Source organism: Crassostrea angulata, chromosome 2, assembly GCF_025612915.1.
Source record: "Crassostrea angulata isolate pt1a10 chromosome 2, ASM2561291v2, whole genome shotgun sequence".
Taxonomy (NCBI): domain Eukaryota; kingdom Metazoa; phylum Mollusca; class Bivalvia; order Ostreida; family Ostreidae; genus Magallana; species Magallana angulata.
The window spans coordinates 21,546,198-21,573,977 of NC_069112.1; the positions used below are offsets into that span (position 1 = coordinate 21,546,198).

At 32.5% G+C, this 27,780-nt stretch overlaps 2 protein-coding genes and 1 pseudogene across 4 annotated transcripts; all 3 read left to right on the plus strand.

Moving 5' to 3' along the window:
* The first annotated feature begins 821 nt into the window (after positions 1–821).
* Positions 822–3,658, plus strand: LOC128170481 (uncharacterized). Of its 2 annotated transcripts, none has more exons than XM_052836252.1 (7): positions 822–971; positions 1,073–1,111; positions 1,438–1,523; positions 1,957–2,028; positions 2,205–2,376; positions 2,752–2,911; positions 3,386–3,658. In XM_052836252.1, the coding sequence occupies exons 1-7, from the start codon at positions 887–889 to the stop codon at positions 3,576–3,578; spliced, it is 807 nt and encodes a 268-aa protein (XP_052692212.1). In that variant the 5' UTR covers positions 822–886; the 3' UTR covers positions 3,579–3,658. The 2 variants fall into 2 exon arrangements, with proteins under 2 accessions (XP_052692212.1, XP_052692213.1); XM_052836253.1 differs by having other exon boundaries at positions 878–966.
* A 180-nt stretch (positions 3,659–3,838) lies between these two features.
* LOC128170480 (cholecystokinin receptor type A-like) lies at positions 3,839–8,220 on the plus strand. Of its 2 annotated transcripts, XM_052836250.1 has the most exons (3): positions 3,841–4,543; positions 4,931–5,101; positions 6,033–8,220. In XM_052836250.1, the coding sequence occupies exon 3, from the start codon at positions 6,068–6,070 to the stop codon at positions 7,202–7,204; it is 1,137 nt and encodes a 378-aa protein (XP_052692210.1). In that variant the 5' UTR covers positions 3,841–4,543; positions 4,931–5,101; positions 6,033–6,067; the 3' UTR covers positions 7,205–8,220. The 2 variants fall into 2 exon arrangements, with proteins under 2 accessions (XP_052692211.1, XP_052692210.1); XM_052836251.1 differs by lacking the exon at positions 4,931–5,101 and having other exon boundaries at positions 3,839–4,543.
* Positions 8,221–9,491: 1,271 nt separating this feature from the next.
* Positions 9,492–10,478, plus strand: LOC128174019 (uncharacterized; annotated as a pseudogene).
* Positions 10,479–27,780: the final 17,302 nt, after the last annotated feature.

Genomic DNA, 27,780 nt, shown 5'->3' on the forward strand with positions numbered 1-27,780 from the left:
ATCGATACGTAGTGTTTTCACAGGCAAAGACACTGGGAAATGTAAATATATTTTGTTATTTAGCATATTCATACCAAAGGGTTTGTTGTTTTACGGGGGGGGGGGTATGTCTACAAACAAACATACATTCCACAAAAAGCATTATGCTTTGTAACGTTTCAATAAATAATTAACAAATATAAATTAACATGGAAATTTACTTTAATATCTAACGTAAACATGTAAATACTAAGTTTTATATGGACATATCGGCCGCTAAATAATATCACTCATAAAGACCAATTTCAATGAAGAAATGTTTAGACTCCGTACGCAAAATTTCGTTTAAAAAATCATCATTTTGACTACAAATTTCATTTTAATATAAATCAATTAGGAATTGATATGAGTAGATATAACCTAGTTTTTGAATATCTGACAGAATTTTAGAAATACTTGAATGTAAAATGTGGGCTGGAAACAAGCAAGGATCTTCAAAGTTCATGCCAGTTTTATTCTGACAGGGTTTTTTAAAGCTTTGGTTTCCCTATCGAATACACGAGTCAAGTACACATGTATTTCTTTATTAAGAAAGCTGAAAGTATAAAACGAAGATTTAAAAAAAAATACATTGAGAACCTTTTACAGTGAGAATTACATGTATAAATGGTTTTAAAGGCGATCATAATTGTATTTGTCCTTTCATCTTTAATATCTATCAGATTTTTTCCCGGAGACACGAACAACATAAAGTTTACCTCGTTTACCCAGTCCTTCGATAATTAAGTATCATCCATTCTTTCACCTTCATTTTGTCAAAACTCTTATCTTGTGTCGGTATATCACACGTAATACTTCTCTTATCACATACTTAGTATATCTCTACCTGACTTAGAACATTGTGTTAATGAATACAGCGTTCATAATGGCGGGAATCAAAACAATATCAGTTGACAAAAGCAGTGTAAAATGGACACTGGGTCAGAGGTCTGGTGAGATTCATCTCTCTCTCTCTCTCTCTCTCTCTCTCTCTCTCTCTCTCTCTCTCTGTGCAAATCAGCGGCAACAAACTCGAAGTATTTTTTTTTTCCAGTGCTCGCTTTGGTCTTATTAAACAACGTATTGATAGGAGGTGAGTGCTTGACGATTAATTATTCTTAACGACATATGAATTGTCACAAACTACAACACAGAAAAAAAACCTAAAAAAAAAAACCGCAATATTTGCAAAGTGAAAGAGCACACTCGGTAATAATTAGGTTTTATCAAAAAATTAGGTTTGTCGTCCTTCAGTGGATTTCGTCTTTAAAAATTTAGAATTCATTTTTGCACACAAGACGAGACTCTTTGGAATGATCAATGATTATTTAATTTACCGTGAAATATGCATGTTGAATTATCAGTTCACATTTGTTGTTCTTTTTTTTTTTTCTAATCTTTTTTATATCATCAAAACAGCAATGGCCACACATCAGTGTGTTGAATGTTCCGATGTCTCCTCATTAGACCTGTGTACACATACAGTTGATTGTGCCCATGATGAGGTACACCGAGAAGTATAGAACACAATTATACCCCCCCCCCCCCCCCGAAAACACCATAACAAATCAATGAAATTTCCTATTTTAACACACTAAATTTACAGTTTTTTTTATGAAGATTGTTTATCCTTCTTGGTAGAATATTTGAAGTAATAAATGTATATATCATATATATCTGTAATTCTAAATCACTTCTCTTATAAATTGTGCATTGCGTTCCGGCTCAGTTATTAAGTGTATATCTAATGGATTATTTTTGAGAATATAATTATGTCGGATAACGTTCTAAAATGTTCGAATTCGTGGCTTTTTTTTTCACATTAAGTTTTACAGTCCAATCAAATTACATAAAGAAAAAAAAACTTTACTTCGTCATGTACTAACTTGTTAAAAAAATCATGATGATCGTTTTAAGTTTAATGCATACTTGTTGAAGGTTTGTTTCACCAATAGAAGAGAAGTATCTGAGGGAACATACCTCTATAGCGCAGGATGTACCACAAAACAGGTGATTCAATTTTAAAAAAACCGTTGACTACATTGAACAGCCTACATGTATATAAAATAAAATTTTAATCTCTGTTCAGTGGTCATTTCATCGTATTAGAGCAAGCGTTCATTCAGCAATGGTTCTCATAGAGGTAAGAATCATATTTCTATACATTCCATGTACATATCGTCTAGTCTTGTGAAGCTGGTCATCCAGTGGTGCACACGACGGAAGCCCCAGTAGAACAGGGTCTGGGTCACATCATCGGGAGGAAGCGGCGACAGGAGACGGGCACCTGCTACAAGTGCTGCTCCAGTACAGGGGCGACCAAAGAACCTTGCAACAACCAACTTTGCAAAGTACCAAGTAAAAGAATATGCTTCTTAATGGATGTCTTTCTTTTGGTTTTTCATTGCGAATTGAAGAGTACCTACCGCGAAGGGAGATTTTGTTAGCAAGAAACTGTTAAAGTAGCATTGTTTTCCGGTGTTTTGCACCTTTACAAAGAACCTAAGATTAATTCTCTAATTCTCTAATTTGAAACTCTACTGTTGTTACGTTGGTTTTGTTTGCAAGGGAAGTTCTCAAGTTTTAAAACTGTATTGGTATTACGTTGGTTTTCCATCTTGGAGAAGGCTAAATGACCGTCCCCTAATGAAATCAGTCATCACAACAGAACATTTGTCGTCTATAATGTGTGAATATTTAATAAGAGGACACCTTTTTTTCTTTTTTATACAGCTCAACCGCTAATGTGTCATCAATGTGGTGACATTGGTGGCGTTATTCCGTGCCTTACAAGTGAGGTGATTTCGGATCATTTGGCGCCGTGTCCAACAGGATACTTTTGTATGACCGACCTTTACCACCACTTTGATGGCTCTATCAACATTTATAAAAGGTAAATTGCTTCATAACATGCTAACGCTGGTCGTTTTAATTTTTCATCAATAATCGCTACCTTCATATTTCGCATGAAGTTCATCATTAAAACACCTCATGTTATTGTTTATTTATTTTAAAATGATAAAAAATGAATTGGTCATAAAGAGTAAATAAAGGTAACTAAACTAGTGCATTGTACATTAACACGTTCGTTAGATTAAAGAAATAGCCAAGTCTTCTTACATAGGAGTTTGAGTCTGATATCATCATGCTTATTTCGTGCAATCCGTGATTTATTTTAGGTTGCTGAAAATTTCGACCGATTGATAAACTGGTTAGAACTACTAGGTCGTGTAGATTTCGGTCAAGTTAGTTTCTATAGAGCTATGAATCACCATAGATTTTCATAAAAACAGTAAAGAATAGGTGTAAATGTATGCAAACTTTTGTATTGATGACAAGAATATTTATCTTCTTTGTCACTATTCAGATGTGTGAACGAGGCGATTTGTCAGAACATGTGGTTGAAGTCTACCTCAGACAACACTAACTGCATGAACTTTGTCCACCATCTCCGTCCCCAGGCCCAGTACACGAACTACGACTGTCACTACTGTTGTACACAAGACGGGTGTAACTCCAAGATAGCTCCCGCCAATAACACTCTGTATACAAGTTACTGACAATACATGTATTCTTTCTAGTTTTTCTGTGTTTCGTTTTCATTTTTTTTTTTTGGCTTGCTTTTGTTTTAAAATTTTTGTTTTGTTTTGTTTGAATTGGTTTTTTGTTTGTATTTTTTCCAATGAAAGTACATTTATTCTATTAAGTTCCTCTGTGTTTTGTTTTGTTTGCTTGTTTGTTTGTTTGTTTTTTGTTACGGTATTTGTTTTGAAAAAAAAGAATCGAATTGATATTTTAGCTGTGAAGAATGCAGTGTTGGATGCATTTTGGATTTGTGTTATATTTCAATTCTTGTTTTAATTTAAATATTAAAATGCCCGGAATTGGCATCGTAACATCAGAAACATTACACACATCTAACATTTGATAGTGGTTGAAGGTGTGTTAAAAGGAATTAACAAAATGATCACTTAAGACTATAAGCTTGTTGATAGTCATTATAAAATCAAAAGATTAAGCGTGTTATTTTATCTCTTAAGGGTGCTTCTAATAAGAAAAATAGAATGATATTGACCACAAAGTTTGAATTTTGTGTTTATTTATAATGTAAACTAAAATGCAGGGTTCTTATGGTAACCCACATTAATTTAATCGTATGGGTTTTGTTTAGCTTGTCGTCCAACTTTGAATAGAAAAAATGATAGAAAACTTCTACATTTCTAAATTTTTAAGAAATTGTGTTTCGACAAAACTATTACAAATACATACATCAATACATATAAAATTTTATACATATAAAAATGACGTTAAACCTTTATGTAAAATAAGGTATCTTTCCAAAAAATAACACAGAAATGAACGGTTTATAGACAATCGAGCATGTAAACCTCGGGCATGTGTCAATTTCATTAAAAAAGTTTAATTGAATCATCACTTCCGCGATTGTTGGAAGTAACATGTACAAACAAACTATGTAAGTCTGGGAAAGGATAACATTTTTTAAAAATAGGACATTTTATACATTGTAAGTGTTTTGTTGTTTGTATTTTTTTTCTCATACGTACCATATTTTGAATATTTGATAAGTAAGCTAGCGATTTGTATACTAAGAAATTGATTTTTATGTGTAATGTTGTATGCGCAAAATCTTATTTTTTAAGGTAGGGTTTCTATTTAAGGTATGATTTAGTATTTTACAGATTGTCTGAAAAATACCTTAAGTTACTTAAAAGCCTGTGTTAAAATTGTTGAAATGTATACATTGCAGTAGAGAGAAGTAGACAGAAGTTATAAACTTGTAATTTACCACTTTCTCCTAGAAAATAAGTCTACAACAGACTTTTCAAATCTTGATTTTAATTGAAACTTTGCTGATATCCATACACGAGTTTATATCTTTACACCTCTTCAGATCAAACAGGAATTTTGTAGCCCTCAAGGGTACCATTGCCAAACGAAATTCACACAAGTAACATATATAAAAGTGTTTGTCGATCAAAATGAAGGTCGAATTATGAGAGACATTAATCCACACGTGAGCCATGTGATTGCAAAGTAGGACAAAAGCTGTATATTGCTAAATGTAAGTGCATTCATGTGCTGATGAGTAAATCTCAGTTTAAAATTGAAAAGTAGAATGTATTTGGTATAATATGTAATAGGGACAATATTACGAAATAATTTTTTTTTGTCAAAACTAATATTGGTAAAGAGGAAATTTTCGTAAATTGAATCAAAACTCTTGTTTTGTTCGCGACTGTTAACCTAGCTAGCGCATCATGATAGTATGCTCTAAATGACAATCGTTTTTAGATAATTAACCATAGATCAGAATGGTACTTTTTAATAACACTTGTCCGCTGCTTATCCTCCTCAATCGAATATGAGACTTCAATCCGCGAATTACTCGAATCCAATAATATTTTTAGAAACATACATTACGTTTTTATCACACTATTAGAAATTAAAATAACAGAAACAAGTACATGGACTTTATATAGCCATTTGCTAAAGTGTGGAACATCCAATTTGATATTAGTCCATACTATTAATACAGTATCACATTAATTACCTATATTGACTATACTTTATTATTTTTAATCAAGCCTGTTTGATAATTTAGTTTAAAATACTGTAAGAACAAAAGCAAAACCCAATCTAAAAAACCTTTTCCCATGAAGGCTTGTTTCAACTATAATAACATTATAACCTGCATTTGGTTTCCCTTTTGCAAGTCAATAGAAAATTTGCCCACCTTTATAGAAATTATTTTAAAGATCAATTAGCCAGTAAACTCTTATTTATATAGCAATTAAACTGTTGTTGTACTCTTAGCTGGTCAACCAAGCCTTAAGGTACATCACTCTTATGCGTCTTTGTTATGCGCGCTACATTTTCCTTGTAATAAGGAAGGCGCTTTAGACATGTAAATTAACTTCCTGTGTCATTTAAGTGTTTAACAAATATCCACCCAAACATGTAACACATAAAAAACCAATTTTTTTAAATTCCAGATAAATATTGCTCTAGTACTTGTTTAACCATCAACATGGCCAGCAGTACAGACGCGGATATTCTACTGTCAGAGCAACATTCGAAGCAACTACTCCCCAACACGGTGTTGGACCTGATTGCAGGAGCATTTGGTTTCTTTGGAAACGGCATTGTCCTTCTGATGTACACCAGGTACATAACCGATAAAAGCGGCACAAGGTACTTCATCCCGATCCTGGCTCTAGTGGACCTCATAGGATGTGTATCGAGTGTGAGCAGTTTTCACTTAGACAACACGATGAGATACGTCTATCCGAGCGAAAACCTCTGCAAATCCCTATTTTTCCTGATTATCGTGTCCGGCGGGTTTTCCGCTCATCTGATTTTTGCTATCGCATTGCAGCGATATCTGATAATTTGCCGCCCTTTTGGTCAGCAGATGACTCAAAGGTACCGCAGAATTGCAGTTTTGGCTATTTTTCTTTTCTCGCTTGGATATGCGGCCCCATTGCTGAAGTTTGCTGGGTTGAAAGAGACTGGAAAACGATATACCGAAGGGAATGACACACAGAAAATCTCAGTATCTTTCTGCTATTTTGACGGTGGTTCATACGGATCTCGAGTGATGCTACCGTACTTTGGAACGCTTCTTCTGCTTTCGTTCATCAATATCATAGCGACTTCTGGATTATACATTCCCGTGACCAAAACCATTTATAAAACATTATCGCCATTTAATGGAGCTGCCTATAGGGTAAACAATTTACAAGACGAAGAAACCCGCGTTACCTCCACAGATGATCATAGTTCAAGTTTTGAACAAGCCAAAATAACGGAAATTCCTCGACAGGATTTGACTAAGAGGACAAATTGCTCTGAGCCACAACCAACTGCTTGCCGAGAATCTAACCATAAACAACAGACTCGCAGAAAACTTAGCATTATGTTTCTGCTAATCATTGTTGTCTACGTAGTTTCGTACCTGACGTCATTGATTACACAAATCCACACATTTGTGACTGGAATACGTTTAACGGGATACCGACTAAATATCAATTTCTTCTTTCTGCGTTTTAATCTTCTAAATCATATCGCAAACCCGTACATCTATTGGTTTTACGATGTCAAGTTTAGGGGAGAACTTAAGAAACTATGTTGTAGGAGACTACAAAAAAACTCTTTCGACCTTTAAAGAAAACATACTTTTGAAAAGAAAAAAAATGAAAGTCAGCGTTTCCAAATGACTATCCATTTGTAATTCGATGACATTGACATTTTGATGTAACCGACTGACAGCGAAATTGTCTTAGTCTTCTTCCTCTGAAGATATAATGATACGTTATATATATAACCCCGTTGGATATTTTGACATAACTTTGATGATGGGGAACAATATTATTTTAAGAAGTTCGTTTCGAATTACATTACTCTGTTTGATTCATTATCTAATTTAAAGCTTAGGTTTGTCGCACTGTAAATCGAATTCATTTTTTTTTATAACTATCAATGGGTGATTTGTAATTGTCTGGTTTATAGATTCAAAAATAAAAATAAAAATTGAAACCCACTGTTTGATTGGCTGGAAAATTTGTTTATATCGTATAAAGAATGTTGCCTAAGTCACAGTAAGACTGACGTCAAAAGCGTATCAATAAGCTTGCTTCATGTTTGAATTTTACAATTTGATGTTTTTTGAGATGAAATGACTAATTCCTGTCTTTAATTAATAGCAGGAAATTGAATTTAAGTAGAAATAAACTAGCCACCCAATTCATACTCATATACACTTGACTGGAACAGTATAGACCTTTTTTATCAAGTGCTGTGAACTGTCCTAACCCATTGCATCCTTGTTCATAAATTGGTTAGTTACTAAATCCATTTTGTAAAGAAAAAAAATCCATTAGAAATAGTGGGTTAAATCTGAATGAAGTTGTTGCGACATAAGTGCAGTTAAAGTGTTTGCCTCCTAATATACTTAGATGTACACTGTAATATGACACGAGCTGTCGGAAATAGATTACGTGTCACGTTTGTATTTTTCTGCCCCACGTTGGGAGCCAAATGTAACTGGTGCTAAAAATTCCTTCCCGCATCAATCGGGACTCGAACCCAGGGAATCTTAAGTACCGTGCCAGTGATCTAACCACGGATCTATTGAGACCAGATATATTGACCGACTTTCACACTTGTTAACACTTGTTCTGTTGCTGATAAAATTATTTATGAGCACACTGAATTCGTTTATCTTGTTTGTCACGAATCATTTTTCAAAGATATTGTACTTTCTGTACTTTACATCCTTGTCACCGGGTTCACAGGTGTGTGACTGTCAGTCAACATATCGGGTCTCAATAGCTCAGTGGTAAGAGCGCTGGTACGGTACGCCAGAGGCCCTGGGTTCGATTCTCCGTTAAGACTTGACTTTTCACCACCTGTGACATTTGTCGCCTAACTTACAAATCCCACGGTCACTCCCTAGGAACATGTTTCACAATATTTCCTTAACTTGTAGAGTTCTACTCGTTAATTCGAGGACGAATTTCTACCAAGAGGGGGAGTATGTCACCGGGTTCACAGGTGTGTGACTGTAAGTCAATATATCGGGTCTCAATAGCTCAGAGGCCCTGGGTTCGAGTCCCTGTTGAGAATTGACTTTTCACCACCTGTGACACCATTTTTAAACAAATATAAGACTCAAGCTTCGTTTGTTTTAAAGTGAATTTTTACCTCTGAATAGCGCCTTTTACTTGATTTCTAACATTCAAATTTTGGTCAATAATCCACAATGCACAAGTCAACCATTTATACTTATAATACAAAAATAAGATTTCAATCTGAAATCTGTGTAAGTCCCTTTAACTTCCAAAAGGATTTGAACATTTGAATAAAATGTTAAAATCCAAAAGGAAATATTTGTTTATAGGAAAACTACATGGTTAAATTCAATACAAAAATTCGTATATTCTATTTTCATGTACATTGATGAACATGTGAAGGTTATCATTACTTCGTTGGACCAAGGTTGAATATTGCTATGTTTGTGCATTCATCGGGTCGGGAAAAATTCCCCTATAGTGAGACAGTTTTGCATAAGCGAAATCATCCATCTTTACAATTTTCATACGATACTATTTAAAAATTAGTTAATATTGGGGGCAGATATTTGACCATACCGCACATAGTCCTTTATCGAAAAAGTGAATGGTACTAACCACTTGTCCGCTGTTGTTACTCTTTACTCGATATGATTGCAAATCAGGAAATACTGGAATTTCTTGCCATTTTTTGAGGTGTATACATTAAGTTTTAATTATACTTTATGTATTGGGGCATATTAATAGCAAAATCAAGTGCCTGAACTTTAGAGAATCATTTGACGTATACAAGTTTAACAACCAATTTGATATTATACATGTATGATACTATCAATATTATATTAGCTATCTATATTGACTGTCCTTTGATAGTTTCTAATCCTGCTTTTTAAATCTATTTATGAAAACTAAACAATACAGATTTGAAAAACAATTTCCAATCTATAGAAAAAAAAGGTACCGTAGAATTGCAATTTTGGCTATTTTCTTTTTTTTTGAATACATAGTTCGATTGTTAAAGTTTGCGGGATTAAAAGAGACTGGAAAACGATATACAGAAGGGAGTGTCACACAAATAATCTTGGTATCGTTTTATTATTTCGACAGCTCATATGGATCTCGATTATTGGTTCGGTACTTCGGAACGCTTCTGCTGCATTTTTTCATTGATATCATTGTGACTTCTGGGTCATACATTCCTGTGACCAAAACTATGTTTAAAACATTATCGCCATTTAATGGAGCTGGCCACAGGACAAACAATTTGAAGAACGCAGAAACCGAAGTGACCGCCATAGATGATCAACGTTATAGTTTTGTAAAGGTCACTTTTCCGAAAATTCCTCGACATGGTTCAACTGGGATGTAATACTGCCCCGAGTCTCAAACAATTTCAAGTTTAAGTGTTGAAAAGGTGCAACGTTAATACATCATCAACAAGGTTTGACTAAGACGACAACGTTCTCTGAATTTCATACAATTGCAACTATTTGCCGAGAATCGAACCATGAACAATAGACTCGCAGAAAACTTAGCATTATGTTTCTGCTAATCATTATTGTCTACGTAGTTTTGTATCTGACGTCATTGGTTACTCAAATCCACACATTTGCGACTGGAATACGTTTAACAGAATACCAATTGAATATCAATATTTTTTCTTAAGTTTAAACATTTTAAACCACATTGCAAATCCCGTACATTGGTTTTACGATGTCAAGTTTAGGGGCAGAATTTAAGAAACTATGTTGTAAGAGACTATGAAAGAAGTCTTTCGACACTTTACAAATGATTGTTTACTTCAGAACTGTTATAAGGAATTGTTATATGAATATGAAAAACAACAGTAAAAATGTAAAAACTGGGTAGGTCTCGTGAGAAATGAACTTTATTGTCTGGGACTTGGAAATGTTTGGGAACAACAAGAAGTTACTAATGTTAAACAATTTGTTCTACTAGTTGAACAGCGCCTTACGGACGCGTTCATACAGAATTGTTATAGTGTTTTTGAAAATTCTTCAATATGTAAAGTGTACAAGGAAATAGCTTCACATTTTTGTTTACAGAAATATCTTTTGAAACGGCTGTCACATAAGAAAAGTATCTGTTATGTAAATATAGAATATCAGCGCATTCCTTAAACCTTGAAAACGGAAGGTAGAAACATACATAAAAATGACCATAAATGTACTTTGTGTAATTCTCAAGAGATAGAGGACGAATTTCATTTTGTTCTGATATGTCCTGCTTTTTCGAATATTCGAGAAAAATACATAAAACCTTACTACTATTAGAAACCTTCCTTTTTCAAATCTATACAGTTGTTTAGTTATGATAATTTCAAATCTACTCAGAAACTTTGCTAACATTTATTGAAAGCTTCGAAGCTGAGAGAAAACTTATTATGTTAATTCCTTATGATGTTATCTGTCTTACGTATATTTACATATCTATTATATATTAATAATATTGTACACCATTTGATATATATATATACCATGTAGAATCCCCCGCCATTCTCATGTTAATTGTATGTATTATATGCCTATGAGCCACATGGCTCCTTTGGTCAATAAAGAATAAAGAATAATAAGATGACGCTTGTCGTATTTGTTAATCAATAACAATAATAAAGTGTAAGTTCTATCATCTGAATATATTGACACCACAACATTCACATATAATTCCCCATTCATTTACGAAAATGTGTAATTAGACCGTCAGAATTATTTTTTAAGGCACCATTGAAATATTTTTGTTCTAAATATAATAGGACCCAAATCAAACTATTTTATTTGTGCTTGTAACGCTCTATTAAAGAGAGTTGTCTACGTCACAGTTAGACTAACGTCAAAAATCTGTCAGTCGGCCTGACGTTATTCGAGCTCTGTAAAATTTAAAATATCATTAATGATCCACTTTTATAACTAACAACCGAAAAATAAAGCAACAGGAATGATTTCAACAGCTACCGAATTTATACTCATATTGACGTTTCCGTTTTTTGCAGACTTTTTATAAAGCGTAAATTGTCTCAACCGTTTCAAAATCATATTCATTTGGAAGGTATTGAGTCCACAAGAATATATGCAATTCCATTCGTTAGACATCCTCATAATACCGGGGATCCAGAGGCCAGTTATGGCCGTGGGAGTTAGAATCCCTGACGCTGTGGGGATGTAAGTGAGGAAAATCCTCTTTTTTATGAATGAAGTTGTTGTTACGTAAGTGCAGTTTAAGTGTTTCCCTATTGATATACTTAATAGTGCACTTTAAAATGAAAAAAAAAAGCTCTTAGTGAGCAAAAATAAACCTGTTGTTTCACGTTCAAAGTTTTACTGATGACGGTGACATTTCACACTATAAATAGAAAGTTCGTATGAATGCTGATGTATATTAATCTCCTAAAGAAAAACGTACCTTCATTCCACCATCTTTGTTTATAATCTATAAAAATAAAGTAAAACCACGCAATTCAATCATTTTGAAATGATCATTACATTACATTTTTTATGAATATTTAATCTTTCGAAATTTCGATTTAATTGTTTTATCATTCTAGAGTGATTTTTTTTGTCTACTTTCTGTATACACCGCATAAAAGTGACCCCATATTTTTCTATGTTTTCCGAGCTGAACGGAAAGGTCTAAAAAGTTGTGGTTGCCCCCCCCCCCCCCCACACACACACGCACACACACACAATCACACACACATACTTCCCATGGGTTTATTCCCACCTGGCCAACATTTTGATTTTCACACCTAAGTGATCAGGAGGCTATAGTCTGTTTTCACATGTTATGTATTTGAAATCAATCACATGAGAATAGTTTGATGAAAACAAATTTAAAATAAATAGCATTTAATTTTGCCTATAAGATGATAATCAGAATTAATAAATAAAAATAACCATTTTTTTTTTAATATAGATTAGCAATTTTCTGCAAGATCATTGCCCTAAACATTTTATATGTTGAAACCAATACGGGCACTTGCATGATCAAAACGTTTATGTAAGTAATTTTAAACTGTTTAAATTGAATGTATATAATATATATACATGAATAAGATTGATCAGCAGTTTTTAAAGAATAGACTAGAAACACGTATTACTTTGTTGTAATATATTATTATATTTAATAAGTACAGGGACAGAAGCATTACTATTTCTCATACTTTCATCTGAAAACAGACTATAGCTTACCTGTAATTAAATTCTTTTGTTCTCCACCTGCACCCCATTCCCACTTAGCCAACACAAATCTACCTGTATTTTACCTGTATTTTTTCAAAATGTTGGCTAAAGTCTGTCCCAAGATATTTTTGCCGCATATTTTCTTAAATTATTCAATATTTATAAATACCTCTTGGTTCAGACGATGTTCATTCAATAGTATGAAAAAATCCCAAGATTTCCCCTTTGAAACGCCCCCTCTAGCTTGTCGGGTATCAGTACACGGCTAAAAATAAAAAGTCTACGAGGTTTTTCCATTGCCAAGGAGATGAAGACGCCCGGATGATAACGTTGAAAAATTGCGCGAGGGGTCCCGAGTATTTCCGAATGGAGAAAAGATGTCAACATTCCCCATTATAAATCTCCGTAGGAAATCTGTTTTCGTTCCTGTGAATTTTTACGAGGGAAAAATGATAATGTGTGAATGATGTTATCTTGGGAATTTTCCCTTCTATCGATTTTAATTGCACTTTAGTCACAGGTATGTGTATTTTTATTAAAAATCGTTCAAATATGCAGGAAAAAAAAAACTTGGGACAGACTATAAGTGGGAAGACACCTTCCCATGTATGAAAAAAGACCAAATTTGATTGAGGATATGAGACCCAACCTCTGACTTAGTCCCTCCGAAGATAATAGCCTTCCTGTTGATAACAAGATTCCTATTTATTAGTACTTTGAAATCACTGAATATAAAAAAATGTGATGGGAGGAGGGGTTGTTATATCAATCGTTATTATATTACAATAATATCAATATGCAGTGCATTTGGCTTTAAACAATTGTCTATAAAAGCATAGTCAACTACCTGAATCGTTAGTGGTGAGTTAGTAATGTCTGAGAAATCTTCTAGAAAAAAAAACAAATTACGGAATCTAATTAAGATTAAACTGTTTAGGCGATCTCGAATGCGAAGTTATTGATATACCTTTATTAGTTAGGAGACAAACAGAGTTAGTTTACACAAAAAAATGAGTTCAAAACTGAAAGACTTGTTGTTTTTAATTAACATTGACATGTATACAACTGGCCATGTATGCCGATGATTGTTCACTCATCCTAAATAAAAGTATCACCCGATATACGTGTGTATCAAGGAGACATACTAGTTCAACAAGAAATTATATTGTCGCAAGCGTCAAATCGGTCGCCAGAACTATAACTGTTGTGTGAATCATCGGTGGTTGTTTACATAAAAACACACCACAAGGAAGAAAAAAACACGATTTGGTTGTACTAGTTGTGCTTGTAAATTTTCACATATTTACATCAATACGTTTTGAAGTTTAACATTTTACTATTATTATATAGAATCCAGTTCGTTACTGGAAACATTTCTAACGGTTATTGTATGATCATTGCCATTGTATAAAGTAATAGAAAACACATTGATTTTTACATAATCCTAATACAAAGTTCAACTCATCATTATTTTCTTGGAGATTAAGTAATTCCAACCATTTTGATTTTTTTGTTGCATTGTATTGAATTAAAACTTATTGCATTAGTTTATATGATTTCAAGGAAACACATAGCAAAATAGAAATGGATTATTTTAAAGGCATATGTAAGATCATGCTCATCCGGTAGAATCTGCACAATTTTTTAGGTGAAATATGGGCTGGATAATTTTGTTTCCTACATGGAATTATAAATCGTATCTACACTTCAGTTTGCAAAGATAATCATGTTTATCTAATTATATGAGGTTTTCAAATTATTAAGAATAATTCAGATTAGCTCAAATTTTGAGGTCAATTCAAATTTTAAGTTCTTTCATATTTTTGCGAAAATAATTGATATGGATGTATTCTGATATATTTACATGTTTTCTACTGATCCAGTTACACAGTTTTACATATGTAAGTTAACATTTGTAAATATAATTCAAAGATATTATTTACTGAAATCTAAAGCAATTCTTCTTTTCCATTACTTTCTATTGTCCTTTACAAAACAGAATAGATTGTTTAGAAAAAAAAGCACACAAATGACGCGTTTTGATATGCACTTTATTACATTATCGAGTTATATAATCTAAAATCGTTTCAATCAAGGGCAGGCAAACACGTTATAGAATGTCACCTGTTTAAATAAAAAAAAAAAAAAATAAACTTCAATTTGCAGTCAAGATACATGTACGTATGCTTGCAAACGTATGTTCGCAAATGAAACCGAAACCAATCATAGGGATATAATTGTTTTTGTCTTTTCACCGAATATTTTCTGATCAAATTAATGATTTAAAACAGAACGCTTCTTATCTGGATTATAAAAAAGCACACAAAAACGTACATTATCATCTAAACTATGCGTGGTAGCATGTTGTTTATTCTGAGACAATATAAAGTGAAACTGTATTGATGTCAATATTAATTATCTGGTTAATATAGCTTACAACGGTTTCAATATTCATAAATGAACTAAAACTAAGTGTCAAATGCTAATCGGGGATTATATTTTTTTTTATTTTCTAAGTTTGCACCGATGAATAAATTAAAAAAAAAGAAGAGATTAATAGGAAGTGAAACAATTATCATATTACAGGGAGAACAATTAATGTTTTTAACTTTTATCAGATATTACTTATAATTAAAATTCATTAAAAATAATTTCGACATTTAAAAGATATCACTGTTCCAATTTAAGGATTTCACTCATTGTAAATATATATTTTCCTTTAACGCAGATTGCACATGTTATACCACTATGTTGCTTTACTCTCAAGAAGCATCAACATATAAGATAAAGAAAATTCATGTGTAAGAGAAGAAAAGAAATAGATACCCCCTCTAAAAAAAATAAAACAACCATATAGACTCGATATACACTTCATTCACTTTTTTCAAAACTGCATACCTTGCACTGGGGATCCTCTTGCAATATATAATGTGCATATACCCATTTTTGTCGAGTACATCTTTAAGTCCAATTTCAAAACTTAAAATGACTTTGTAAGTAAGTTATTTCCAATGGATAAGCAAAAAACTTAGTAAAACTGCAAAGCTTTAAAAGAGATGCATTGCTATTAATTCTCGATGCTGAAAAGAAAATATATTACTTAAAATAAATGAAAAAAAAAAATCAAGAAAAAAAAAATAAAAAATAAAATATTCACAATAACAATTGCGAACAGATTATATATCAAGTTCTCTGAGAGAAGATCAAAACAGTATTACAATTCTTTATTAATCTGCATGTCAAATGTAACATCTGAAACTTAAAGCATTTACACTACATGTACATAGACCCGTGATAAGTTAATCTTTTTAAGGAAAAGCAAGTCCACAAACCCTGTCAAAAGGATGGTATTTAAGTTTTCTAATTCGATAAAGAAAAAAAATAACGCAATTCACTTGGTGCATTTAGGCATTCAAAAACTATAAACCTTGTACAATATAATCACCTTAGTGTGCTTCGCTGCTATACATATACCTACTTAAGAGTAATCAACGATGAAATACCATTGATTTAGACTATATATTAAAAAAACCTTTGAAAATCAATCTGTATTTATAGACGCGCAGCATTTGAGCCTGCTCTTATTTGTGAAAAAATGAATGTCTTTAATATAATATTAGTATTTTTATCATCGTTTTCTTTTTCAAGTCAACAAGATATGCTGAAGGGAAAATTCAAAAATTTGAAAACCTTTGATAAATTGTTACCTGAACATATTGGATCTTACTTGGTACCTATTTTTAAATCAACCCTGTTTGGATGTACCAGTAAATGCTTGATTCATGCACTCTGCGAAGGCTTTTTGTTTAATTCCATTTCAAACGACTGCGGCCTTCTACGATGCTCATTGCTTGGATTGCAAACTACAGCATCTGAATCTACATGGAGATATTTCAGCAGCATTAATAGCAAGTATATTTTCTATTATTCTAGTTAAACTTTGACATATTTTTGCTGCATTGTTAAAATAAGGAACAAAGAAATAAGAGTAAACTTTAATGACAGTTTTGAAATTTAGGTACCAATATAAATACTTAAAACACATGAGTTAATTTTTTATCTGCTTAAAATTTAACATCTTTTAATATTTCTGTATGCAGTTTGTGGTTTTGGATGGTCTCTTTATAACAATCATTGCTACCTGTATAATGAATCCATGAAAAGTTGGATGGATGCAGAGGTACACACAATTCGAAAGATTTATGTAAACATGCACTGTTAAGTCTTTATGAGAATAACACATGAAAATGAAAACAGAAATGTACAGCACTTTTGAAATACTGTAAATTGAATATTTTTATTAAAAAAAGGGCTAAATGCTTCATAATTATGCTTCGGCACAAAACATTGATGTAGCTATAGGATTGAATACAATATAACTACATGTAGTTTGTGAGTTTGATCTTAAGTGCAATTTTACGCTTTATGCATTATCTTGACTGACGTAACTTTCCAGCGATATAATATTCATAACTTAATACAATCAACGCAGAAATCGGCGTAAAGTTCAACAATATTTTAGTAATCAAGCTATAACAATTTAGTTGACTATGGCATTTTTGCACCAGTCTTTTTCAAGCCTCTTCTTATCATGCAGTTGAACTTGTCGATTTCTTTAATATGTGATTCTAACAGTTAAAATGAGGCTCTGTGTTCATCAAATTAACCACCAGAGCTTCCTTATATTTTAGATAAGATTCGTTTAAGCTACACACTATTATATTGTAAAGAAAAATCCATACAATTAAGCTTTAAATTTTAAGCATTTCCCTACAACTTCATACATTTCTATTCTTCTTAAAGAGATTAAGTAAACATAGTCTTAAAGGTACTGCGACCACCGAGCCCTTTTTCTTAAATCCCGTTTTTTTCTTTAAGTTTCTAATTAGGGTACGCTCTTGTATAAAAACACAACCAAAAGGTCCTGTTTTCATCGTTTTGTCAGGATGAACTACACAGTTTAGTTTTCCTTCATATTTGTTTTTAAAATCTTTGAAAAAGTCCATTTTAAATCATGTTCAAAATAGAAAATCTTCGAAAATAGATCACTGAAGCGTTGAAGCGAGGGACTATGCCATAAGTAGTTGAGACCAGAAGTATTTGATAAAGCATCATCCGTTTGATAAAGCAAAGGTTTATCACACGGGTAATATACACCACACGTATGATATAAATTTGTGGTAATATCTACTTTTTTAAGAATAATAATGGATATTTATATCATTTTCTTTCGTCATGACTTCTTTGATTTGTTAAATTGAGTGGACAATTAATTTATCCAATAAGAACATAATAAATGTCTATTCAAAAAATACGGCGGCACATTATGTCCTGTTCAAGATGTACAAATTTATCCAAGGTCCTATAAATTGTGTTTATGTTTTTCCGGTTGAATATACACGATTTAAAATCAGGCGTCGAATTACATTTCCTTTATCGATTCTTCTTGAAACTGGGTAGCCATGTTTAAATTTTCTGTAAAAAAAGTATACTCTTTAGATAAATTTATTTTAAATAGTCTCTTTGAATATTAAGTAAATACGCGTGGAGAATATCTTTAACATCAAAATCGAAGACGTAGATGGAATACATCTTTAGAGGTGAATTTCCTGTCAAGTATGGGAATTATGCGTTAGCATAAGGGAACATTTGTTTTTGCTTAACTTTTCGATTTCTGATAGACATTTGTAATTTTTATAAACATTTACTATGAAATATTACTTTATTATCAACTAAGAAATTCATAAATGTAATGGTAATTTGAAATGATTTGAAAAGTAGTCTTAGAAAAAAAAACCCCGGAGAAGTCTGAAATAATGAAATAATATTAACTTCTAGATATTTTGGATAAATGAATATCTCATTTGTAAACGTTTCTTTAAATTTAAGAAAAATGTGTGATTTTTTTTTTATCTAGGTGTTTTGTGAGTCCCTTGGGGGATATTTACTAGAGATACAAGACCAAGAAGAAAATGAATGGATAACACAAAAAATGTTGAAAGCTGGTAATGTTATGACAACGTTGATAATAATTTGAAGCGATGATAATTGAAATATTGAATCATTTTAGGTACACTGTATATTGTTTGATTATTTGAAAAATATTTCTGCAAGTTCTGGCAGGAAGTGCTGTTATAATTAACTTTCTATGATTTTTCTCCCTCGAAATGGTTTGGTTGTTTGCTAACATTTATTTTTTTTTAAAAATATTAACATATAAAACTCGATGGTTTGAGTCTCGTTTAATGTGATGATTCCAGCCTTGTAACGCGACGGTTTCGGACCCTTTGGCTCAAGTTACTATAATAATGAATACGCAAATGAACATTATGAGTGTTCCACGTGGTGTGGCGGAAAAAAGCGGACGGTAACACAATATTCCTGGTCACACTCAAGCAAAGACCTATCCTATACCAATTGGGCTCCCAATCAGCCTAGTCGCTGTGACCCTTGTATCAACATTCGTCATTCTGGTAAATGGAATGACGCTCAGTGTGGTAGTTCATTCAAATTCATATGTGAGAAGCCATTGCAAATATCACAGGGAGACCTTTGAACGACAAGAAATAATGACTTATTGAGTATTGAATATCTTTAAAATGTACTAAATGTACCTTCATGGGAGATTTAGTCAAATCGTGTGATTAAAAATACATGTATATGAGTAACGTGTTCATGTTTCTTATGCGACTCGGTTCATCAAGAAAATAAAATGGAAATGATATGTATCTTATTATCACAATGAACATCATTACCAATCACATATCACCAAAGGACTATATATGATATGGGCCTAAAATGGCCCCCTTAAATGAACATCATCATTTTACTGTAATTATTTGTTTTCTTTGTACAGATATATAATTATGTGATGTTTTTAAATAATGTTCATTTTGATTCAACTGCCCTCAATTTAGAAATATGACATCGTAAAGACAACATTTTTGCGTCATTTTTGCATGTTTATCATAAAACAGCTTGTTTTCGAGCAGTTTTTCTTTCAGAAAACATAGAGCGCATGCTTGAACAAACAAAATATTTTAATCGGAGATATATTAAGCCAAGGCTAATAAGTGACAAAAAAACTTTTCCTTGTTCAATCATGCGCTCTATATTTCCCATTTATAAAAAGATAAGAACAATGTCAATTTTTGACTGATTTTGATTGAATTATAGAAATAGCGTCACTTCTGACGTCATATACTGCCAGTGAGTAAATAAATCAAATCAGTAGGTGAAAAATATATTTCATATCCATTCTTCTTAAATATAACATAACATTTTATTGTACCCGAAACACTTCTAAAAATGGCGAATTATGGTAGCCAAATATATACTTCTTTTCCATAAATCAATACTTTTCCATTTAGATATAATATGCCGAATTACGTTCTGACTTTTCGTGATACTTTTTGCATCAGCCAATTCCTTTATAGCAGTTTCAGTCAGCATTTTTGTGATCGGCTTCGGCAGATCACTGTTGTGTCCATATGAGGCATCCGGCAAATTCTTCCACGTGCGCACACATTCCGCTTGGATAAGTAGTTTTTATAAAAACATGAAGTTTGGTTTAGTATTTATATAACATTTTACCCAGTTTTATTTCAATTCATATACTTTTGAGAGATGCAAACATACATAAAATACAGTTCGACCTGTTACTTCAAGAATGCACATTTTGTCTCACGCGTAAGAATTTCGATCGAAAGATTCATTCAGTAATGCAGTTGACCTCGATGAACTGACCTCAATCATAAGAAGATGCTCCATGAACTGACCTCGATCTATTGATGTTGCATAATAGTAGCTAGGAAGACGGCTTGATTTATAAACAAGGTTACGTTATAATGCGACCTCAATAGCAAGTAATGATGGCATTCAATGTTTTTCAGTCGCATTAAATTATTTTAATAAAAGTTTTTCTTTGTATACGTGTTAATGCTCTCTGAAGAGTCCTACTCAGTATTCTGAGGAAGAAAAAGATACATTAACATTTAATAATTACGTTTAAAATATAAAAATAGACAAGGAGTTTACGAACGGCTTTTCCCAAATTTATTTCAAAATTAAATTTGTTGACGGTTTATAATGATGGAATTATGGTGTACAGATTCAAAATATTCTATATTTTGTAAAAATACAGTACTTTTTAAATTATTTTACATCAAACTGGTCATGTTGATTGCTTGTAGCTATCAATATATCATTATTGCCGATTATTCCTTGTTTACATTATCACCTTTTAAACATTTTCTTTTTAACAGAAGTACAAAGATAACTGAAGCATTTTTATCTTAATCCTGGTTTTGATGTCGGAATTAATGGTTCGTGTACGATTTTTTATCACGTCAATGTAGTAAGAAATATCTTAGGCATTAAAGTAGTCCGAGTATCGCACAACGTCATAATACGGATTTTACATTATTGGTTCGACTTTTACAAAGCGTTTCTGATACCCGGTATTGATTTTGCTCTACATCGCTGTTGTAAACAATGGCAATAATAAGCAATTAGAACGGTAATATGTGTATTCTATAAGAGATAGAAATGATTAATGTTGAGAAACTCGATTCTGATAAAGTAAAATGAAAAACGAAGTTTCTGATTAACCAGGATCTCAGGTATGATTATATCTTCTTTGTTTTGACCCCCCCCCCCCCCGAATTTTCTTTTTTTTTTTTTACTGAAACCGGTTTAAATTTAGAGACAGAAGCTATTTCGAATTTAATCAATCGTCAATATAATTAATGATTAAATGATATCTAACATTGTTGACAGATCTAGGCAGAAAACTGTAGCAAAATGTGATTTTTACGGATTTGTTCGTCAGGGTCTACTTGGTTTAGAGCTTATAGCGTGAAAAGTAATCCGTCAACATATAATTTATTTTACCAAATCTTTTTTCTAAGATGTCAATCTATAAAATAGACACCATGAATTTAAGTTTGAGTCCATAAAATAGTAAAAAAAATTACCAAACGCGATACTAGCATTGCATTTTTTGTATTTTATTTTGATACATCAGGTCCATAAATCGTACTTACTTACAAAAATTTGCGCAAAATTATTGATGAGATATGGCTTAAATAAATATTTATACTCTATTTTGTATGTTCAGTTCTAATTTTCCCAAAATTGGTAATTATTTTTAGGAAAAACGGACGTCTGGCAAATTTCATAATTGTCAATAATTTTCGCAAGGGGGTACACCCGTCTGAGAGGTGATAACAAACAAACTAGCATGTGAACATACATATTTTCTTTTATGTATTGCTAGAATGTATATCTATCAATTAAAGCTAACCTTTTAATGATTGAGCCCATTTAATGCCGAGTATAGGACTACCTTAACACAGATAAATGGTCGTCTGCATAAATTATATAGCTGGCTTCAATACATACATTTCTGATTAATAAACAATATATGAACACCACGTGTCTGTTTCATATGAAGCCACTACAAATTTTAATAATTCCACACCAAGTCATTTGTACATATTACATGCATATGTAACATTAAATTAATTTTTTTTTCAAAGCTAAATTATCAATTTCAAGAATATATATATATATATATATATATATATATATATATATATATATATATATATATATATATATATATATATATATATATATATATATATACACCACTGACGTCAACAGAATGGTGAAGGTCTATCCATAACACCCATACTATTGGTACACGCACCATTCAAACGTTTAAGTACTTGGATTTTGCAAACAGGTGTTATAATCTAGTACTGTCAGACAGAGTGTTATAATCTAGTACTGTCAGACAGAGTGTTATAATCTAGTACTGTCAGACAGACAAAAGCAAGTGATCAGATTAAAATGAGAGAAGTATCGTGCAAGAATTGTTAAAGCTGTTAAAATCTTCGAGAAGCTTATTATATTTTTTTAATCCTTTACGTGTAGGGATCTGCATTGCAGCTCTTCACAGTGTTTATATGTAATGAACATGTGTATTTCAATCTGCAATCTGCAGATGATCATGCAACGCTGCTTAATGTATATAGTGTTTATTAATGTCCCATCCCTTTTAATTCAGCCAACTGCTGTATGTTTTTGCTTAAAAGAAATTTTTCCATAAGAGAAATAGTCTTTAGTAAAATATACACGGTCAATTTGGAGCAATTTACTCTTTTAAACGGGGTCACTTGATAATGTCATCATCTTTTTGTTTTGTTTTATTCAAAACGACAAGTCAATTAGGAAAGGTACACCCCAAAAATGACGTGATGCAATCTTCCACTGGGTCGCATGCTAACTGACGTTTTTCATACTAATTGTTAGACCATAATTAATCATCTAATTGTATACTGACTTTTCTTTTTTTCCGACTACAACATAGAGCCCACGGCGGGTGTGACTGGTCAGCAGAGGATGCTCACTCCTCTTAGGCACCTGATCATACCTCTATCTATTTGAAGGTCCGTGTTGCTCTGCTTTGATTTTGTACTTAGTTTTATGGATTTTTGAAATGGTTGACGGTTTGTTATTGTCATTTTTAAAGCGCTTAGCATAGCCTAGCGCTTTATTGTCGTTAGACTTCTATTTCCGGTGCATCGAATAACCGCCCCCTATGAGCAGAAGTATACATCATTAAGACTGGTTAGGGAACCAGTTTCAGGGGTTTATGCACATAACTGCACGGGCTATTGTGAATCATACGGGTTATTGTAAATTTAATGTACGGGGCTTACATGCATCATTGCAGGGGGTGTCATGCAGTGATGAGGAAATACAGTATAGTGGCAATACAGAAGCAGAAATGTTATATACATACACTGTTTATCCTTAATATACATTCAGAAGCTGGGTTAGCGCTTTTCAGTACTATGAGTACTTTGATTCTTCATTTACTTTTGCCCCTCTTTTCTAGTTTTATTGATTTGTAAACTGTAGATTTTTAATAAATGGAACGGTTGTTTCGTAATTCATGTAGATGTTTCAAGAGTTTACACAAAAAGGAGTAAGGGGCAAACATGTTTATTTTTACCTGTCAATTTTACACGAATCGCTGTCAGAAAATCGTGGCACATGAACCGGTCTAAAAAATCAAAATGGCTAACCTTACGAACCAAGCTTGTTACTTTTTTAATCTATGGAATAATGCTATAGTTATTTAGAAATACTTCTAATGTTCTGGTGTCTTTGTTTGCTATCGATATACCCGTCTGATTTGTGTCCGATAATTCTGCAGTTTGAGAGGTTTCTGAGTTTTTATAAAACCTCGTATAATGGATATCGACCTGTGTTTTTCCCTTCGGATTAAAATATTAAATCAATGTCATACACTTATTAATCTACCTAGATAGACAAAGTTGTTTTGATTTTCCCGCTAAGTTGTACTTTTTTTCCCGTAAGGGTCTTATTTTACATAAAATATCATTGTGTCAATCTTTTATAATTATACAGGAATGTCCCTCATTGAATTCAGAAAAGATTTTAAATTAAATAATAGGCAAAAAGCCAAATCTTACCTCACATTTAAGCACCTAATTCAATCTCATAATTTATTTTAAATAATTGAAGAAAACGTGGCCAATTACAACGTCAAACTTTCAAGACTTAGCTTCAGTCAGTATAAAAATACCGGAAAATGATGATACTTTAAGCCCATTTTACCCATAAGATGCAATGATATTGTACACTTTTAAAGCTTTTTATCAGCAGATCGGTTTGTAGCCTTCTAAGTGATTTCGATTGGTGTTGGACTTTCCTTGAAAATTTAGCACATGAAACAATACGCTTTCATAAAACTGATTGTGCCAGAAGGGGACATGTACTTCTCAGTGCGTAGTCTCATAATGCACTTTTGATCAAACACGAGGCCTTCAACGATTTCTAAGTTGATAATGTGTTATTAAATGGTGTTTTGTATTTATTGTAAATATGAATATCTATCTGCCTTATTAGAAGTTCAGTTTATTCATTGTGTTGTTACCGATCCTAACTGTTTTGTATACAACATTGGAAGCCATTTTATCTGTTTTTTAATTTTCACAACCTTCCTTGTTACCTTCTTTGTAAAATGGTTTGTGTTTAAGAATAATCAGTGTTCCAAACGAGTATACAATAGACGAACAATAGTAAGAACATACAGCTTTTGATGAATTTACTAACGAAGTTTGCAAAGGATGGATATAACTCTGAAAGAGCATTAAAGGTTCACCATATATATGGGACACGGGGAATGACGTACTCCTTTCAAGTTGGGATATACCTATGGCCACCACCATTTCTGTTCACAACACTAATGTATGTCATCTTCAAACGAAAGAAACTTATAGTAATCAACCAGAAATTTATTTTGTCGATAATGATGCTGAATATGTGCTATTTGTTGACTTCTGCTGTTTGAGATACAGTTTAAAACTATCTGAAATGAATTACGGGTTCCTTGACAATCAAATATATTTTCATATAGTTTTCATATCATATGATACTTAATTTCAACGTCCTTGTGTATGAAAACTTTCATGTCATTGCATCATATGTCGCTTGTCCGTCCCCTTTTACAGTTTAATGTTTCTTCACTTTGAGATTTGTATGTTTTTATACTTTCAACTATTCCTAGATTAGAACCGGTAACCTTGATCCAGGATTTCCAGCAGGGAAAACCTTTGATAAAGAGCAATAGCTGTGTAGGCAATAGTTGTTTATTTTGAGGAATCAAATGCTAGTATAGATCAGTATACTGTTATTCTGTACAACCAGGCGTTTCCTATCCCTTGTTGCTCTCTTGGCTCAAAACGTCTCTCTCCAATGTAACCAATTAAAATCTCATCACTACTGGCTCTAAAATCTCCTTTCCGTATGAAAATCCCCTGTCTTCTCCCGTGTTTTCACTGACGTCCCCTGTACACCCCCCTCCTGTCAGGCCCAGTACAGAGCCCCTGTATACCATGTCATTCCCTTTGCTCCCCTGTACACATCCCCTGTGTGCGACTGGAAGCCCATGTCACCCCTGTACGCCTCTGTCATCCCCTGTAAGCCACTGTACATCCATATGTATGGTCCTGTCACCCCTGTACGCCTCTGTCATCCCCTGTAAGCCACTGTGCATCCATATGTATGCCCCTGTCATCCCCTGTACGGCTTTTGACTTTTTTTTTCAATATTATTTTCTTAATTCAACCATTGGAATCACATGTGTTATATTTTGAACTATAAGTCACTTTTTGCACTAAAGATTCCCGAATCACAATACACTCTGTTATTGTTAATTCAGAAATCACATGTTTTAGTTAATAATTTATTGATACTTAAATAATCATGCCAACAACTAAAGACTTATGATTCACAGGGTGGTAAATATCAGGTTAGACCGGGGTTATTTTCGATAGGTGTGAAAGCCCTCAGGGCATGTAGTCCTTTAAAGTTCGGGAACATCGCTACTCCCTGACGTTTGAAAAACAGACAGAAAAAATACAACATTAAATTATTTTTTTTTTTTAATTGTCTTCATATAAATGAACACTTCACTCATGGATATCTTTAACCTAAGAATCGATTCTTGGTAATAAACAATACAATACAAACTAAGATCAAGCACGACTCATGATGTTAAGAATTTATATTAATTTTGTATATATCTAAACATATAGGTGTACACTAAAACAAGTAAATCAGTCAGAATGTAGTATTTATAAGCAGCCATGTTACGTTAGAGTACGTCTTTCTTCCCTTTTTTAATAGAGAGAGAGAGAGAGAGAGAGAGAGAAAGAGAGAGAGAGAAAGAAAGTCTTAGAGAGGTTGCATTAATTTTGAACTGAATTTACTTATTATATTAATAGTTTACTCGGGATTTACTTTCCTAATAAGTAAACATGCAATCCCAATTTCATTACCAATTCTTTATCATTTCGCGGCCCTGGTCAAAACTTACACAACATGCATTGGCATGTAAATGTAGAATTAACCTAAGGAGTTAATATTGAGAGAGAGAGAGAGAGAGAGAGAGAGAGAGAGAGAGAGAGAGAGAGAGAGAGAGAGAGAGAGAGAGAAAACTAATAGTTCACCCGGGAATTAATTTCCCAATTTTCAAAACTAATTCTCTATAATTGTTTAGATTAATTAGAGCTGTCAAATTGATTATTAATTTATCAATGTTTTATTATTCACCAGATCAATTGATCCAGAAACAACATATGGTTAAAGAGGAAATGTTCTTAACTTGAAGCAAAACAATTGTTTCTCCAATCAGGCTAACATAGCGTGACATGATAGTATGCTCTAAATAATTATTGTAGAACACAATATTATTGAACATGTGTCCACTAATTTCCCCCTTTATCGATATGATTATAATCTATGAATAAGTTATTTTGAGAAACATATATCACGACCTTATCATAATATTAGGAAATTTTAATAACAGAAGAAAATTACTTTATATGGTCATTTGCCTAAAAGTTGAACAGCCGATTTCATATTAGAAGACACTATGAATATTATATTAACTGCTAATATTCAATATACTTTTACAGTTTCAAATTAAGCCCGTTTGATAATTTTATGAAACTCCGTCAATACTACTTTAATTATCTAATTATTTCTTAATTCAAAAATTACAAAAAAAAAAAAATCATAAAACGATGAAAACAAAATTTAAAAATAGATTAAAAAAACCCACAAACAAAACATCTCCATACCCCCCCCCCCCCCCCAACAAAAAAAGAAAGAAAAAACAACAAACAACAACAAACAAACAAAAACAAAACTATAAAAAAAAAGAAAAAAAAAAAGAAGAAAAAAAACAAAATATTTGAATTCCCAATCTGGTCATATTACTGTTATAATGTGGTATCATCTTCATTTGATATTCCTTCATGCAAGTCATTAGAACTTAATTTCTTTGCATAGTAATCAGTATTATTGTTAAAGACGTCGCAAATATTGATCGCGTATATTGATTGATCTTCCCACAATGCAATCATTTCACGTTG